At 44.0% G+C, this 12,615-nt stretch overlaps 1 protein-coding gene across 2 annotated transcripts in view; it reads right to left on the bottom strand.

Moving 5' to 3' along the window:
- Positions 1-437: 437 nt before the first annotated feature.
- Positions 438-12,615, bottom strand: part of PDE1A (phosphodiesterase 1A) — a 199,894-nt gene continuing 187,716 nt past the window's right edge. For both annotated transcript variants that reach the window (XM_048485393.1, XM_048485394.1), the window contains 3 exons: positions 9,608-9,904; positions 3,786-3,906; positions 438-1,803 (listed from right to left, as the gene is read on the bottom strand). In XM_048485393.1, coding sequence (XP_048341350.1) covers positions 3,830-3,906; positions 9,608-9,904 — 374 coding nt within the window. In that variant the 3' untranslated portion in view covers positions 438-1,803; positions 3,786-3,829. The remainder of the gene's footprint in view (positions 1,804-3,785; positions 3,907-9,607; positions 9,905-12,615) is intronic.

The raw sequence follows: 12,615 nt of genomic DNA, 5'->3' as shown, positions 1-12,615 counted from the left end.
TTCTACATGCTTGATTACCACCACCACACAGAAGGTAGATGTCTGCATGTCTAAGAGGCTGAGAACCAAAGGAAGAAGAGTTTGGATTTATCCCCTGCTTTTCTGAACCGTAAGACCAATGCACAACCAAGTGTGCTTGCACACAGTGCTCCAGAGTAGAGCATTTTGATGTATTTCTCAGGGATTCTGAGGATGAACCTCAGAGTGTACAGAAATTATTGATGCCTTTCTTCTCTACCTTTTTGATTATCAATGAAGCAAACCACTTCTATTCTAACTGCAATGCAATTTCATAAGACAACATAAAGGTAAAGGTGCAGCAACTGATCCAGATCCCTGGGCAATAGCTTGAACATATTTATGGTATGTGTTTCTCTCTGTGTGTGTGAATGTGCAATTGACAGCTTTCAATCTTAGCAAAACTATGATTTCCCTTATACAATATATCATACTGTTTATTCATTAAAATGTCATTTGTTTACTGCACAGTACACAAAGTCCATGCTAAATGCAAGCAGTGGCCCTTATGCACAAAAGGTTTTTTTAATTAGTTTCATTTTCACTTTTTGTATGCACACACAACCCTCCCCACCCCCACCCCCCTTAAATTAAATAATTCATACATAAGATGCACAGCTCATATATGGCTTTCATGGCAACTGACGTGCATTACAACTTCTTAGTTTTGTCTCACACCGATCCCTGATAGAGTAGAACGTAAGTAGCTCAAATAGGGGAGGGTCAGAAGAAGCAAGGAAAATCCACAGAGCTGTGCAGAGCCGCTCAATTTCCTATGACATCACCAAAATTCCTATGACGTCACACATGCTGTCCTGGTAATGCCTTGAGAGGGCCAGACAGGTTTCTGATTCTCCCATGCACAACTTTGCAGTTGGTTTCAAACAAGTTTTATCCATGCGTTCCAATCAGCGGTGGTTCTTTGTCTATAGAAATGATATAGTTCCACAGCATCCGTACTGGAGCTGACATTGAAGATGTGAAGCCACCTTATCTGGAATCAGAGCACATCTAGCCCAGTCACATGCATCATGGCAGGCAGAAGTTCTCCAGTGTTAAATGGAGGTTTCTTTCAGGTCAGCTACCTGAGATCCTTTTAACTGGAGATGCCAGGGACCGACCTCTTTGCTTGCGCTGAAACACCAAACCGTGGCACTTCCTTCCACAGTGACATTATTTACTCTGATGTACCACTATGTTGGTAGTTTTCAACAGATCTTCACCATATAAGGACATGGTTCTGAGGTACATTAGTTGCTCAAACCTAAGAGATTTGCAGTGATTCTTAAATCTTCCCAGGTCCAACCTTCCGGAAAGTTTTTAAAAACTGTACATTTGAGTATAAATGTGGTTCTGAAATGTGACAGCAGGAAAAAAAAACTGGAGTAGAAACTTCAGCACTGTGGCCCACCCTTCATCTGCAAGTAGCCAAAATCAATCTTCTAAGTCTCTATAAATCAGTCTTCTGTGGCACACATTTGTAGATGACGAAACAATAATGGCTGAAATCATTTCTTTCTCTTCCTCCCCCACCCCTCTTTTTTGCCTAAAAATGTATTCCAGCTAAGTTCAGGACAGCAAAATTAAGCAGAAAGAAAATAACTCCAAATCTTGAGCTCTACTATAAGCACCTTGAGTTACCTGCTCAAGGCTTTGCAGTTTTTTTAAAGGCAAACATTTGTATCCATCAGTCCTACATATAGATAAAACGGTCCAAGGATGATTTGGCAGGGAAGATAACAGCCTGGTGGGAAATGAAGATACTTATAGCGCCGTTTTATCATCCTGCAATAGAATTAAAGAGAAGAAGAATGGCTTTACTCTAACGTGATATTTCAGGCACTTAAATGGAGAAAGATAAATGGGAACATTTAAGTAGCATATAAAGGAGACTACATATTGCAAAAAGGAAAACTGAACAGTTTGCAGCAGAAACTAAAGCTTTTATATGAGCTTTAAGATGAATAGATTTATTGTGATCTGATGAAGTGGGTTCTAGCATATGTATCAATAACTCTATTATATTTCAAGGTGCTCAAGAGTTCTTTTTTGTTTAAAGGGTTTTTTTTCCTGACATCATGTGCTATAACACACTTGTTTCCAAGATGGACTGTGGAAATCTAAACATGTTCTGAATAACAGAATAGACTGTTTCCTGTTACTGAAGGAAACAGGCCATGAACACAAAGCAAGACAGGCAGATGTCAAACGTGAAATGAATTCAAATGAGGTTTTTGTGTTTCACAGTCATTTATACATCCAGATTTCTCTGTTAATAGTTAGACTCACCAAGGCCCCTTCTGCACATGCAGAATAATGCACTTTCAATCCACTTTTACAACTGTTTGCAAGAGGATTTTGCTATTCCGCACAGTTGCAAAATGCACTGAAAGTGGATTGAAAGTGCGTTATTCTGCATGTGCGTAACAGGCCCAAGTTTCACAAGCAGTGGAAAAAAGAATGAGCCCAGTCCTTTGGCTAGCCCCAGAATCCTGCTTCTTGATCCCTCACGTTTCCTTGCATTGACTGATTGGTTGATTTGAAGAATTTGTATCTAGTCTTTCTTCTATGGTGTACCACTTGAGACCAGAGGTAAACAACTCCCAGGATGCGTGCCAAACACTGGCATGCTAGACCATTTTCCTTGGTACCTAAGACTGGTTTTCCAATCAAGATAACCAGAAGGACTGTGGGGCTCTGGCAGCCCCACTGGGTTTCAGTTGACTCTCATTATGTCTGGACAACTCCCTTCTTTTTCATTTTCAGGCATGCCAAGGTCTTCATAGAAATATGTTGCTAGTTTTGGGGCACTCAAGGCCAAACAATTGCTTTCCCCTGCACTACGGTGGCTTACAGTTAAAAATATCCAAACAACAAAAGTCAAACAAAATAGATAAAACAGTACAGAAAACAACCTTAAAAGGAAGGAAGGAAGGAAGGAAGGAAGGAAGGAAGGAAGGAAGGAAGGAAGGAAGGAAGGAAGGAAGGAAGGAAGGAAGGAAGGAAGGAAGGAAGGAAGGAAGGAAGGAAGGAAGGAAGGAAGGAAGGAAGGAAGGAAGGAAGGAAGGAAGGAAGGAAGGTAGGTAGGTAGGTAGGTAGGTAGGTAGGTAGGTAGGTAGGTAGGTAGGTAGGTAGGTAAGGATAGATCTGATGGATGAAACCAGACGACGGACGGACGGATGGATGGATGGATGGATGGATGGATGGATGGATGGATGGATGGATGGATGGATGGATGGATGGATGGATGGATGGATGGATGGATGGATGGATGGATGGATGGATGGATGGATGGATGGATGGATGGATGGATGGATGGATGGTTGGATGGATGGATGGATGGATGGATGGATGGATGGATGGATGGATGGATGGATGGATGACACAACTTGTTTTTGGTTTTTGTTAAAGTTGTTTTACATTTTGTTTTTATTAATTTAGATTGCGTTACTTGTGGAAATGAATTCTTCTAGGTTTGTTTTTGTGTTTCAATCAAGGGCATTTTGCTTATGTAAACATTTTGCTTATACCATGCAATTCTACATTTGGTGTCACTTCTCATTTCCCCAAACACAGGAGATCCCAAAGCAGAACTTTTCCTGTCCCAAACTGGAAACTACTGGGGCTGAGGAAATCTCCTCCTCCTTGATTTCTGTTTTTGTTGATTTGTCAGTTCTCAAAGCAAGTTGAACATATTTAATGTGGGGTTTTTTTTAAAAAGGCCTCGGTGGAAGGTCACAGAAACACTAAAGAAAAAAGCACTTTACCTCTCATTTCCAAAATGTCAAGAAACAAGGAAGATGTAGGTCCTCTAGTTGCGTAGTACAGCCTGGTTTGCCTCTGATGCTTTTACTGGTTCTTCTGTATTCTTGCAAAGTTTTCGTTCACCTGGAAGGAAATGCACACGTAATCTGGTATAAGTCATCAAAAGCCTGTGCATATTCCCATATAACTTGGTTTTTGTCTGGTGCAAGTTCCTTATGTAAATTGATAGTTTACAAGATATATCTGGGATTTACAGTGAAGAAGCTGCAAGAAAGGAAAGAAAAGCTGCAAGAAATATCCCTGCTCCTGCTACTTTTTCACCCTTAGGGGTCCATGTGAGATACACTGGGTAAATTACACAGGTTTGTATCCTTCCTCCAGTCCAAGGTGCCTTTTCTCCAATAGATGTGGTTGTTCCACCAAAGGAAGCACCATTTCCTTTGATGGACAGTTCCTCAGGTCCAAGCAGAGGCATAGCTAGAAAGGGCTGGGGGTGCACGTCGCACTGGGCTCCTGCCTGGGGGGGGGGGGGGGGGCAAAATTTTCAGGTTTGCTTTGTGTATTTTTTAGTGTTTTTCAGTTTTTGGTCTGCAGGGGGTGCGGTTTTTCCAAAATTTCAGGGAGTTTTTGGGGGACACTCCTGATGATACCACCCAAGTTAGGTGAGGTTTGGTTCAGGGGATCCAAAGTTATGGACTGTCAAAGGGGGTGCCCCCATCCCCCATTGTTTCCAATGGGAGATAATAAGAGATGGGGACTACACCTTAGAGAATCCATAACTTTGGACCCCCTGAACCAAACTTCACCAAACCTGACTGGTATCATCAGGATAGTCTCCTAAAGATACCCTGAATTTTTTAGGCTGCTAGCCTAAAAACTGCACCCCCTGCCTGCTGCAAACTGAAAAAAACACTAAAAAATAAAAAAACACAAATGGATATGGGGGGGCAGCAAAACTCAGATTTTGCACGGGCTCCATTTCCCCTAGCTATGCCTCTGGATCCAAGGAAGTCTCCAAACTTAGAGTGGAATGGTAAGAACCAAGCCACTAGCCTTTGCACTTCATGCAGCTCTGATGCACTATTTCATTTGGCTGAAAAATTACAGCCATCTATAGTCTGTATACTCTAAATTGCCATACTGCACATTTCTGCTTGTCCCTGATTTCATGATACTTACAGTGTGGTATCTACCATAAATGCTTGATAATCTAAACATGTAAAATTAATATGTTCAGTCCTTATGTAACTGAAGGGATCATTCAGGACTGTACACTGCTCACTTCAGGCTGTTATTTCAAGGGGATTCTGGCTACCAGGTGGTACACATGGTAACTCACTCCCAGCCCTCCAAATGAAGGCTATTTAAGCAGAACAGTTTCCTGGGAAAGACTACTGCATTTGGCCCCCAATCTTAGTCTATTAATCTTTTTGTCTTTTTGCACTGAGAAAGCATTTGCTTGGAAAGTTGGGGTGGGGTCATAGGGACATGTGACATCCTGTACACTGCTATGTCAGTTCTAAAGAAAATCCAGAAGTGATGTAAAGTAGCTCTAGCAACTCTAAAACAATAGAGTCTCCATCCGTTCCTAGAGGTTCCCTACATCAGACCTGGGTTTTCTCTGGATGTGGTATAGGACATTATTTTTTTAAAATTCTCCCACCACCCCTTCAAGCAGTAGCAGGCCAAGACGGCAGCCAGCAGGAGGCTTTCCAGCACAGCAAGAGGCTGGCAGCTCTAGCAGGGCTTCTTCCCAGATACTGGTGCCATTTTATTTCGGCATGCCTGCCTACCAACATCCCATCCAGATTGCTTACATGAAGCCTTAACATCATGGCTTGAAAAGTCTGTTTTCTCCCATTCCCTTGATGAAGAGTTCTGGAGAACACCAAAGTTTGAAGACCACTTGGTCCAATTTGCATTGGTCCAGATAAAAAACACTGGACATGGCTTTTGGTTTTGGAGTTTGCTTTGGAGCAGGAAAGCTAAGCAGTGACCTCTGTCTCCTTTTACTGAGGTTGTTCACTATCTTATTTTCCCATCCCTACCATACGGCATGTTAGGATTAGTTCCATCACCTTTAATCCAAATTACTTATCATAATATATATTAATGAAGGTGATTTTGCCTATAGCCAAGCTTAGCGGGGTTGGCCATAGTCAGTACTCGGATGGGAGACCACCAAGAAAGTGTTGGAATGAGTGACTTCTGCATGCCTGGACAACGGGGGGCGCTGTGTCTGTCTAAATATGTTGTTGCCTCTCTTGCCTGCCATCCTTGTCTGGGCCAGGAGACTGCCTACTGACTTCCTTTCTTCTCCATGTTGCAGCCTCTTTTGTCCTGCCCTTTGTCCTGAGCACATGGACAATTGCTCCCTGCCTCTGTGGGCCTTTCTCACAGAGCAGATCTTACCCCATGCATGTGACAGTGAGTTAGAGTGGCCACTTGTTTATAGGGAAGTCATTTCTTTAGTACAGGTTTTTTTTTTTCTATTTACCTCTCACCTGAAACAAAGCTGTAAACTGAAAACTACTTGAATAAATGTGTTTTTCCTTTTACTTATCTCTCTGGGAGAGTTTCTTTTGCTGCACTCGCACACAGGTCTGGGCTGATCCACAAATAACTAACTCCAACAGAAAGGCCAGGGTTGCTACGAACAGGACGGCACAGACAAACCACATCTGCTTGTGTCTTGTTGTCAGACTCCCTGGATCAGAACCCAATCAACGCTCTGGTTGGTCAAAGGATTTTATTGGCAGACTTCAGGGTACAGTAAAGAAGATGACTCTGAGTAAAAGCGTGCCAAGCAATTGCTAATGTGTCCCAGGTTTCCCACCCCTACATAGGAATACAGAAGCACAACATAGCATAACTAACTCCAGATAAGGCCCATCCTAGCAGACTCTCAAGGCCGGACTGTTAGATAGCAGAGCACCTGCAAAAGCGAAAACAACTCCGGACATGTCCCCCTCCCAACTTGGTAACCCCATATCAAACAGTGGGTTTGATGCTTGTCTGGTATGCCCCGTGGATGAGGTCACCCATGAATCAGCGGCAACTTGATGGCAAATTCTTTTTCTCTTCAGTATTCTCTTCTCCCACTCCATACCGTCACAGTAACCTTCAATACTAACGAGAACAAAACTTCTATACCTACTTTTTCTATTTGGAATGCATCTCATTATGATGTAAAATTAGAAAAGGAACCTTTTTTAAAAGTACAGATCAATGGGCCCATGGGCTTCTAATAATGCTAAGTGCCTACAATTAGCTGGAGGAGCAGTAATAACAGGAAGAGAATTTACACAGCCAAAAAAAGAAATCAGTCATCGTTATTTTCTTAGAGAAGAAACCACCCCCTCTATCCTTAACATTGCTTTGCAGCAACACTTACCGCAACTATTTAAAGTGATACCAAAGGCTTCTGTTAAAATATTGCCAGTCAAACTTGCCCATTTTTAGTTCACTCCGCTAATTGTTGTAAAATCAACACATACTTAAAGAGCAAGGTTCCCAGCTATGGTCAAAACAAACGGTCCACATGGAACAATTAGAGACCCCAAGATGGAAATGCACATCCTAATTTTCATTGGAGATGCAACTGTAACCTTTGAGGATTCAATTACAATAGTCAAGCCCTGATGTGCACTGGAATGGGGACTGATCTGTATGCACATTAGATACACATGTGTAAAGTTGCTTTCTTCTACTGATCTTTATTGATGTATTTTTAATTGTTTTCTTTGTTATTACTAGTGAAACCAAGGTGATTTCAATGGCACTAGAACTGTATGGAAAAAGGATATAGTTCCAATTCCAAGCCCTACGTATGGGCCCCTTCCGCACATGCAGAATAATGCACTTTCGATCCACTTTCACAATTGTTTGAAAGTGGATTTTGCTATTCCGCACAGTAAAATCCAGCTGCAAAGTGCATTGAAAGTGGATTGAAAGTGTATTCTGCATGTGTGGAAGGGGCCATGGCCTTTGTGGAGTTTTTCCATGGCTACGTGGCTAGTCCACTCCTTTCAGTGGGAGGGAGGCATCTGTATGCACGCAACCTCTGTATAGATCTGTAGTGCTCCCTCCACCTAAGAAAATGGTGGTCATAATGAGAACTTTGGATCACATGTGCCCTCAGAGTTCTATACTTCCTGGGCATTTGTGGGTCTAATTCAGATTGAGGACACACTGCATGTGCGGAACAAGCTTCAGCCCATGCATTTTTACTGCTCTGAAACAGCTGCTTTCTGCCCCACTGGCAAACTTAATGGGTTGGCTTTTGTTATTCCCTTCTACTAAGTTGGACCCCTATGATTCCCTTCCGCCATTTTTCCTCCATCAGAAAAATCCTTTCTTTAACAAAGACTTTTCTACAATAGAAGAAGCCTTTCTCCATCAAGCCTTTCTCCATTCTCGATTAGAGGCAGTCTTTCTCTTTTGAAGGGAGACTAAGTGGAAGAGAATCATAGGACCCAACTTAGTGCGATGAGTTATAGGATCTAACCCAATGATGGCTAAGTGTAAGTTTCTCAGTAGGGCAAATGATGACTTCCTGGGGACATTTCAGGTTGGCAAAACGGTGCAGATGAGAAGGCTGGCATGCGTTCTTCTTCAGCAATGTGATCCCCATCTGACTTCGACCTATATATGCCTGGGAAACATGGCTTCCCAGCATATGTGTGATGCAAAGTTCTCATGACTTTGTGACATGTGAATCAGGCCTGAGAACATAGCCCAAACACATTCCATGATGTCAACCAGAGCTATTGTATCCATGAGGAGGGCATATATTTACACCAGTTAATTTTTTTCCATCTGGCAGCACATCAGTCTTTGTGCATGCCTATCCCATGGATCTTCCTAGCGGAGGGGAGAGGAGGAGGGGTGGCATGCAAGGGAGGGAGGGAGGGGGCCCAGCATCTGAACTTGGCCCACCCACCCTAGCGGAGGGAGATGGAGGGGAGGGAGGGGTGACATGGAAGGGGAGAGAGGGGAGGGAGGGATGGCATGCTAGGGAGGGGAGGGAGGGGGCCCAGTGTCTGAACATGGCCCGCCCACCCTAGCGGAGGGAGGAGAGGGAGGGAGGGGTGGCATGGAAAGGAGGGGAGGGAGGGGGAGAGGGCCCAGCGTCTGGACATGGCCCACCCACTCTAGCGGAGGGAGGAGAGGGAGGGAGGGGTGGCATGCAAGGGAGGGGAGGGAGGGGGCCCAGCATCTGAACATGGCCCACCCACCCTAGCGGAGGGAGGAGAGGGAGGGTGGGGTGGCATGCAAGGGAAGGGGAGGGAGGCGGTTCATTTTTCCATCTGGCAGCACATTAGTCTTTGTGCATGCCTATCCCATAGATCAGGGGTAGGGAACCTGCGGTTCTCCAGATGTTCAGGAACTACAATTCCCATCAGCCTCTGTCAGCATGGCCAATTGGCCATGCTGGTAGGGGCTGATGGGAATTGTAGTTCCTGAACATCTGGAGAGCCGCAGGTTCCCTACCCCTGCCATAGATCTTCCATTATCTGCAGATGGGATCAATATGTAAGTGCTGACAACTCACATCTGACTTATGGCAACCCCACAGTGGGGCTTTCAAGGCAAGTGAGAAGCAGAAGTGGCTTGGCATTGCCTTCCTCTGCAGAGTTTCCTTTGGTGATTTCCCATCCAAATATCAATGCTGCTGAGCTTCTGAGATCTGATGGGATCGGGCTATCCCGTTCTTCTAACTCTCCTATGTTCAGCAGGTCTGACTTAATAGTGATGGAACAAGTGCACAGCATGTACCTCTTGCAAAATTCTTGAAGATACATAATTGGCGATGGGGCATTACCATTCAGAGGAGAGGCAGTCTGCGTTTCTTGCTGTACATCTGACATTTCTTTTGTATTCACAAGAATTTTAGACACGGTCTCAGGATCAGGAACATTGATGGGTGAATTGAGAGAGTCCACTTGAAGAGCTACAGAGGTGGGGGGCGAGTCTATTGACAATGCTGTGTCGTCGCTTCCTTGCTTGTTCTCATTTGGTGTCCTGGATGCCACCTCCTCTAATTGTGTGCCTGCAGCAGGTTTGCTTCGGTCTTTAGGCTGGCCTTTGTGCTGCCCACCAACATTCTGCACAAGTTCTTCTAGGAAAGGGAATAAAACACACAAATTAGGTTTGTTTAGTCATGCAATGGCTTTCCTCTATGACATACCAAGCCAAACACAGCCCACAATCTATCAGGGGCTTAATAAATCTCCCCTTCTTGCTTTTTGTCTGTGTAACATTTTCACTCTCTCTGTGAGACCTCTTATATGTAGCACCTGTAAAGAGAGCTGTGGTGTAGTGGTTAAGAACAGGTGCACTCTAATCTGGAGAACCGGGTTTGATTGCCCACTCTGCCACTTGAGCTGTGGAGGCTTATCTGGTGAACCAGATTAGCGTGTGCACTCGAACACATGCCAGCTGGGTGACCTTGTCTAGTCTCAGTTCTTCAGAGCTCTCTCAGCCCCACCTACCTCACAGAGTGTTTGTTGTGGGGTGGGGGGGAGGAGGAGGGAAAGGAGATTGTAAGCCCCTTTGAGTCCCCTTACAGGAGAGAAAGGGGGGAAAAATCCAAACAACAACAATTACTACTACTACTACTACTACTACTACTACTACTACTACTACTACTACTACTACTACTACTACTTCTCCTCCTCCTCCTCCTCTCTGAAGAGTTCTAAGGTGACCTGTGTTATGCTGTCTCCTTGCCTTCCTTAGCATTCCCTATTTATTTTTGCTGCAACCAAAGGCTCTTGTCTTGGAATTCCTAGTGGGAGAAGAGAAGGTAGACTTAGTCATAATTTGTAGAATTAAAGAATGGTCAGTATGTGGGGATGGCTCTGAGGTAAAAGGGGATCCATTACTCTAAAAAAGTTGTTTTCTCTTAAGGAGATATTGAGCGTATTTAGAAGTATAACAGAATGATGTTTTTTGTACGGTTAATACGCTTAATGGTTTCAGGTAGGTACAGAAGTGAATAGTTTCAGATAGATGTACAGTTCTTCTTGTTTCGCTGAAGTTTCATAAATGGACCTAGCCACAAAGCCTTATTTTTCTCATCTGCCACTTAAGCTAGTAGCTTGCCCAAAGCTCGATTTCCTAACTTGTCAGGCCAATAACATCCATTTTCTTTGATTTTTAATTTATTTTTCATTTTTTATTAATTGTATAGGCTGCCCTTCCCCACACGAGCTCAGGGTAGAGTACAACATCTTTGACAACAATAAAAGCAATAAAATCCACCACTGTATCCTGGCGCCATAATCTCCACAAAGGGATAGTAGTTAAATTAAAACTACATCTCTTCAAACCACCATTCACACTGGTATTGAAAAAAATGATGAGAAGAACAGGAGGGAGGGGAGGGGGAGGCCAATGAATGGGATACTATTGCTGTTCTCAACCATGAGCCTGGCAGTTCAGCTCCATCTTACAGGCCCGGCGAAATATTGTACTAAATTTCTCAGGGCCCAGGTCTCACTTGACAGAGCATTCCGACAGGCTGGAGCCAAAGCTGAAAAGGCGCTGGTCCTAGTTCAGGACAGCTGGACAGTTTTCAGCAAGTTGTTATTAGCTGAGTGTAACACTCTTTGGGGAACATATTGGGAGAGGGGTCTGCAAATACGAAGATCCCGGACTGCTTAAGACTTTGAAGGTTAGCGCCAAGCTCTTGTACCTGATTCCATACTCCACCCACAGCCACTGCAGTTGGTGGAGCACTGACTGAAGCCCACCATGGAGTCCCTAAGTGGACCCAGGCCGCTGCTTTCTGCACCAGCTGAAGTTTCTGAAGGAGATTCAAGAGCAGCCCTGTGTAGAGTGAAGTTCAAGGGCAGCCCTGTCTAACCTTGAAGTGACTGTTGCATGGGTCACTGTGACTAATTTGGGTTGGACAGATAGAGGCCACTAATCTCGCCTGGTGCAGATGGTAAAACACTAGATGGATTACATTTGTGATCTGTGCCTCCACAGACAATGAGCCATCCTAAACTGTTGATGGTGGCATAAGTGCAAGTCTGGTCTAGATTTAGAGCTGAGGTGATACATACACGACGTCTTAATCTGATATATTGTTGTGTCATCTCATTGGTCTGTTTTCACTGAGCAATGTTCTGTTTAAAGCAAGCCACCAGTCCCATCTGCTAGGCAAAGATGTACATGTAGGCATCAGTGTAGATCCCGTGATCCATTCCACTAGCAGCAATTTTCTTCCTTAGTACAAGGAAGGCCTTCCCCAAATGCAGGATGGGACGAAGAACCTTTACTTCCGGGAACATCTCCTCATGCTTGGGAAATATGCTATTGTTTACAAAATAGACCCATGGGATCCTACTCATGGTGGTTAGACCAGTGAACACAAAGGTACAGGCTTCCAAGATACAAACTGCCTAAGCAGCACTACCATTCAACCAAAGGAAACAGCAGATGATCTTCTTCCATTCCAAAAGTCTTCCTCATGTGGCACGAAAAGCCCTTTGCAAAACAGAGAGATTTCACATACCCTCACATCTCATAAGCTGGAGGGGGGGAAGGAGGCCCGGTTCATTGTGCTTCAAAGTGACAACTTCATCCTAACTTAGCTGACAGCCATATTATTACCCCAACCTATCAAGGAAATCACACCTTACATATCAGATCCAATGGCAGCTTAAGGCCCTTTAAAATTAGATTTGACCACAAATCTAATTTTCAATGAGTTTTTCTGTCTGGAATTTTTCAATTATCTATTTACCCAGACGTTTGTATTGTACTCATCAAGGATATGTCGCTGTCTCTTATGGGCAACACCCTGCCTTGTTTCTCTTCCGT

This window comes from Sphaerodactylus townsendi, linkage group LG02 (genome assembly GCF_021028975.2).
Source record: "Sphaerodactylus townsendi isolate TG3544 linkage group LG02, MPM_Stown_v2.3, whole genome shotgun sequence".
NCBI lineage: Eukaryota > Metazoa > Chordata > Lepidosauria > Squamata > Sphaerodactylidae > Sphaerodactylus > Sphaerodactylus townsendi.
This window is presented reverse-complemented; position numbering and strand designations above follow the sequence as displayed.